Source organism: Anneissia japonica, unplaced genomic scaffold (assembly GCF_011630105.1).
Source record: "Anneissia japonica isolate Jap-2015-1 unplaced genomic scaffold, ASM1163010v1 scaffold287670_len26578_cov177, whole genome shotgun sequence".
In the NCBI taxonomy this organism is placed as follows: domain Eukaryota; kingdom Metazoa; phylum Echinodermata; class Crinoidea; order Comatulida; family Comatulidae; genus Anneissia; species Anneissia japonica.
In genome coordinates this window covers 9962-10909 of record NW_022707644.1, presented here as the reverse complement: position 1 = coordinate 10909, position 948 = coordinate 9962, and the positions used below count along the sequence as shown (strand labels likewise).

The 948-nt window shown below is 41.9% G+C and overlaps 1 protein-coding gene across 1 annotated transcript; it reads left to right on the top strand.

Annotated features, from left to right (window-relative positions):
- Window positions 1–77: 77 nt before the first annotated feature.
- On the top strand, window positions 78–488 carry LOC117106386 (uncharacterized mitochondrial protein AtMg00860-like). Its single transcript, XM_033247754.1, has one exon. The coding sequence runs from the start codon at window positions 78–80 to the stop codon at window positions 486–488; it is 411 nt and encodes a 136-aa protein (XP_033103645.1).
- The last annotated feature ends 460 nt before the right edge of the window (window positions 489–948 follow it).

The window sequence follows — 948 nt, the reverse complement described above, 5'->3', positions numbered from 1 at the left end:
CTCGCTTAAATGAAAATGGTCTAACTGCTAACCTGTCTAAATGTGAATTCTGTAAGTTCAAAACTGAATTTTATGGTATGGTATTTTCTGAAGCAGGCATTGAGCTTGACCCTAAAAAGGTAGAAGCCATTGTATCCATGAAAGCACTGTGTAACGTCAGCGAAGTGCAGAGTCTGTTAGGTATGACTAATTATTGCGCTAGGTTCATCTCAAATTACTCCACCATTACCGCGCCCGTACGTCAGTTAACCCATAAAGACAATGTGTTTGCTTGGCATAAAGAGCAGCAATCTGCATTTGATGAAATTAAGAAAATATTAAGCTCATCACCCGTTGTTTCATATTTTGATGTAACTAAAGAAACTGAGCTCATAGTAGATGCATCACCTGTGGGGCTAGCTGGAATTCTTGTCCAGTATGAAACCAGTATGAGGGCAGTAGAAAACCCCAAGTTGTCGCTTATGGGAGCAGAGCGCTTACGCCGGTAGAACAGCGCTATAAAAGCCAACTAGAACGTGAAGCACTAGCGGTAGTGTGGGCCTGTGAGTACTTCCATGTGTACATATTTGGTGCCCCGATTCGCATAGTCACTGACCATAAGCCGTTAGTAACCCTATTCGGAAATCCCAACGCCAATTTACCATTACGGTTAGAGCGATTGGCGCTGCGTCTCTTGCCATACAAACCGACCATTGTGTATAAGATAGGCAAAGATAATCCGTCTGATTATCTGTCGCGCCATCCTCAAGATTCTAAACTAAGTTCACGTGAAGAGATTATCGCTGAAGAATATGTTAGTTTTGTAATGAATGAAAGCATTCCAAAAGCCATGACAGTCGACGAGGTCGTGAACGCAACAGAAAATGATCCAACGCTTAACGCTGTTAAAGATTTGCTGTCCACTAACAAATGGTACCTATTAGAAACAAAATACCGTGGTAATTCTAA